The sequence below is a fragment of the Penaeus japonicus genome, unplaced genomic scaffold (genome assembly GCF_977035675.1).
Source record: "Penaeus japonicus unplaced genomic scaffold, GWHDUDI00000001_assembly GWHDUDI00000021, whole genome shotgun sequence".
Lineage (NCBI taxonomy): Eukaryota > Metazoa > Arthropoda > Malacostraca > Decapoda > Penaeidae > Penaeus > Penaeus japonicus.
The window spans coordinates 34,101,854-34,105,932 of NW_028234423.1; the positions used below are offsets into that span (position 1 = coordinate 34,101,854).

The 4,079-nt window shown below is 33.9% G+C and overlaps 1 protein-coding gene across 1 annotated transcript in view; it reads right to left on the minus strand.

The window, feature by feature from the left end:
* LOC122242832 (uncharacterized) overlaps positions 1-3,828 on the minus strand; it is a 13,451-nt gene extending 9,623 nt beyond the window's left edge. The window contains 1 exon segment of the mRNA XM_086549169.1: positions 3,756-3,828. Within this exon segment, the coding sequence (XP_086405295.1) occupies positions 3,756-3,828 (73 nt within the window).
* Positions 3,829-4,079: the final 251 nt, after the last annotated feature.

Genomic DNA, 4,079 nt, shown 5'->3' on the forward strand with positions numbered 1-4,079 from the left:
ACTTGGTTTTATAAAGCCCCCTAGGCCCTAAGCAAAATACGCATAAAAAGCCTCATCATCATACACACCAACAAATAAAACAGCACGCAGCAACCATTCCACACACACATCCCACAAGCCATTATATTCATCAACACAGACAACCGTGTAACACTATATTCTCAGCACTACACGCTAATAACCATGCCAACAAAAATACCACCCAAACACTAACCATCAACCATATCATATCCACAAAGTACAACACACTGATAAGTATATCAATCACAATAAACAACACGAACACCATACCCACATAACACTACACACGACGCCATCATACCATCCCCCACAGGACCATCACATAACACCATATCCACAATGCATAATACCCTTTTCATATGCCATTGCAAAATACTTCATATCACACCAATACCCACACAGCACAACACACTATACATCATAACATCCCCACAGCACAACCATACCCACACAAAGCTATGACACTCTACATCATACCTCACAACATAACAATCACATAACACCATACCCACAAAACACAACACACAAACCACCATACCACCACCACAAGTCCTGCTAGTCATCACTACAAGTCAACAGCTGCAGCGCTCACCCCACAGATGACCGCATAGTACAGAGATGACAGCAGGTGTTTTCCACTGATGACTTCGTGTCTCTGCTGTTTATTACTTACCTGTCACGGGGACTAGTATTATTTACACATGGGTGGATTTTACCTGGTTGCTCATCTCCGTACGTGATAACCACTCTGTTTGCTTCGTTGGGAGCGAGTAAGAGTGTGGTATATATTATGAGTATATATAATATATACCAGATAATATATATATATATAGTCTATAATATTATATATATATATATATATATATTTTATATATATATATAATATATATATATATATACATACATACACATACATATATCTATTATATAAATATATATATATATAAATATATATACAATAAAGATATATATAGAATATATATAAATATATATATAACATATATATGTACATATGTATATACACATTTATAATATAAATATATATATATTATATATATATATATATATATATATATATATATATATATATAATATAAATATAATAATATATAATCTTCTCTCTCCTCTACTCTCTCTCCTCCTCTCTCTCTCTCTCTCCCTCATCCCTCTCACCTCTCTCCTCACTCTCTCTCTCTCCTCACACAAACCCTCCTCCTCTACTCTCTCTCTCATCTCTCTCTCTCTCTCTCTCCTCTCCTCTATATATATATATAATATTATATATAATATATATATATCTATAGACATAATATTATACACACACACACACACACACACCGCACACACACACACACACACACACACACATATATATATAATATATATAAATATATATATATATATAAATATATATATCTCTATTATATATATATATATATATATATGTATATGATAATATAAATATATATATATATATATATATATATATATAATTATGTATGTATATAAATATATATATATATATATATATATATATATATAGATATATATATATATATATATATATATATATATATATATACATATAACAACACACACATACACACACACGCACATACACAAACACCCACCCACAGGCACACACATACGCACGACACACAAATATAATAGATAAAATATATAATATATATATATATATTTATATATAATTAAATATATATTATTTATATAAATATATATATATATACACACACATATACATGAAAAATATAATATCAATAATATAATGTATAATATACACACACACACACACACACACACGCACACACACACACACACCAACACACACAACACACACACACAACATACATACATATATATATATATATATATATATATATATATATATATAAATATATATATATAATATATATTATTTATATATACACACACACACACACAACACAACACACACCAACACATATAAAAATAAATATATATATAACTATAAATATATATATAGATAATATATATATAGCATATATATATAATTAATATTATATGGTATATATATATAGTACACGCATATATATGTATATAATACATATATATATATTTATAATATATATATATATATATTTATATATATATATATATAATATATATAATATAGAATATAAATACACACACAACACACACACAACACACACTCACACACACACAAACCACACACACACAAGTACAACATACATATATACACATAACTATACCAAATCACAACACACAAACACCGGAGAGACCGCAGCGATAACCAAGACAGCCGTCCCCGTCACCCCCTATCACCAGCGATTTCGTTCCAGAGTACATAGTACACGGCACAGCATGCAGCGACGGGGCCTCTCGCTGTCGTCCTCTTGCGACTTTGAATCTTAGCGCTTTCTTTGACTCACGGGGGTTGGGAAGGGGGGGGGATTGTGGAGGAAGAAGGAGGAGGTAGGAGAGAAGAGGAGATGGAGGAGAATTCTGTTGGAGGAAGGGGGGTAGGAGGATAGGGGGTGTGACGAGGGATGACAAGGTCTGTGGAAGAGGGAGTTGGATGGGACGAAGGACGAGGGTCAAGGGGTGGGGAAGGGGGTGGGATTAGGATAGAGTGTGATGGAGAGGATAGGCAGATGGTCATGGGAGAGGGGAGTGGGAGATGGGTGTGATGCGTTGTTCTTTACATCCCTTCAATAATTCCCGGTCGTTGCAAGTCGGACCACTCCTGTGTCAATGTTATATAACAGAGGGGGAGAAGGACAGCGAGAGGGAGAAAAGGAAAAGAGAGAGAGAGAGAAGAGAGAGAGAGAAGAGAGAGAGAGAGAAGAGAGAGAGAGAGAGAGAGAGAGATGAACAAAGAAGACACATACACAACATACACACACACACACTCACACACACACAAACACAAAAGTACAAACAAACACAAAACAAATTGCTAAAAAACACCTTCCTCCGCCAACATAGCCCTCCCCCTCCCCACAACATACATACAACATAACTTGCATATATATATATATATATATATAAGATATATTTATATATATGTAATATAATAATTATATATATTTTATATATATATTTATATATATTATATATATATATATAAATATATTATCTATAAATATATATATATAATAAACATTGCCACCAAGATCTTCACCTTTTTTTCCCCCTCCCGGCAAATTTCTGCGTGGGCGGAGCTCCGTCGACCTGCGAAGATATTCCACATTCCCATAATCTCCCTGACGGTTGTCTCATTTGAATCCCAGGTGCCACAGGTTTTATGGATGTGAGGCGGAGATGCATTCGAGGAAGGAGGACGTCTGAAGGAGGACGGGGAGTAGAGAGAGATGTGAAGAAAGATGGGAGGGAGTAAAAATGAGGATATAGCGAAAATTGCGTGTGGTTTTGAGAGAGAGAGAGAGGAAAAAGAGAAGAAGAAGAAAAAAGAAGGTTGATTTACATCCAGTTGATGAACCTTATTATCACAGCACCGATCAAAGAAGTCTCCACTTGCATCAACTTCAGGTAAATTATAACCAAGCCAGCAGTGAATTGCAATACAATACACTATACACATATTCACAAAGGAAATGTTCATATAATAACCCAAGAAGACCTCAGAGTCAATCAAGTAAATTGTTGAGACTTGCAACTTAATTTTTACTGAAGAGTTTTTTCTGTTAACTCACGACTTCGCGTTGGACTCCGAACTCCCAGGCAGGTGGCCGTGAAGTGGCGCTCGCTAAACATTATTGGAACCATTATGTTCCGGATATACCCACGTGAGTTCCCGTTGTTCCGAAAGAGAGAGAGAAAAAAAAAAGAGAGATTACAAAAATTATATAACCTGGGTAGAAAGTATTGGAAGTTTCTTTACCCTTTCTTTGTTTGTTTAGATAATCTTACTGGACGGAATACAATAGGAAAGAAAGGTCTGAGATAAATTATTGATAACGGGTTAATATCCAAATGTGAATTGAATATTACTGAACCTAAAAATAGAAGAAAGAAAA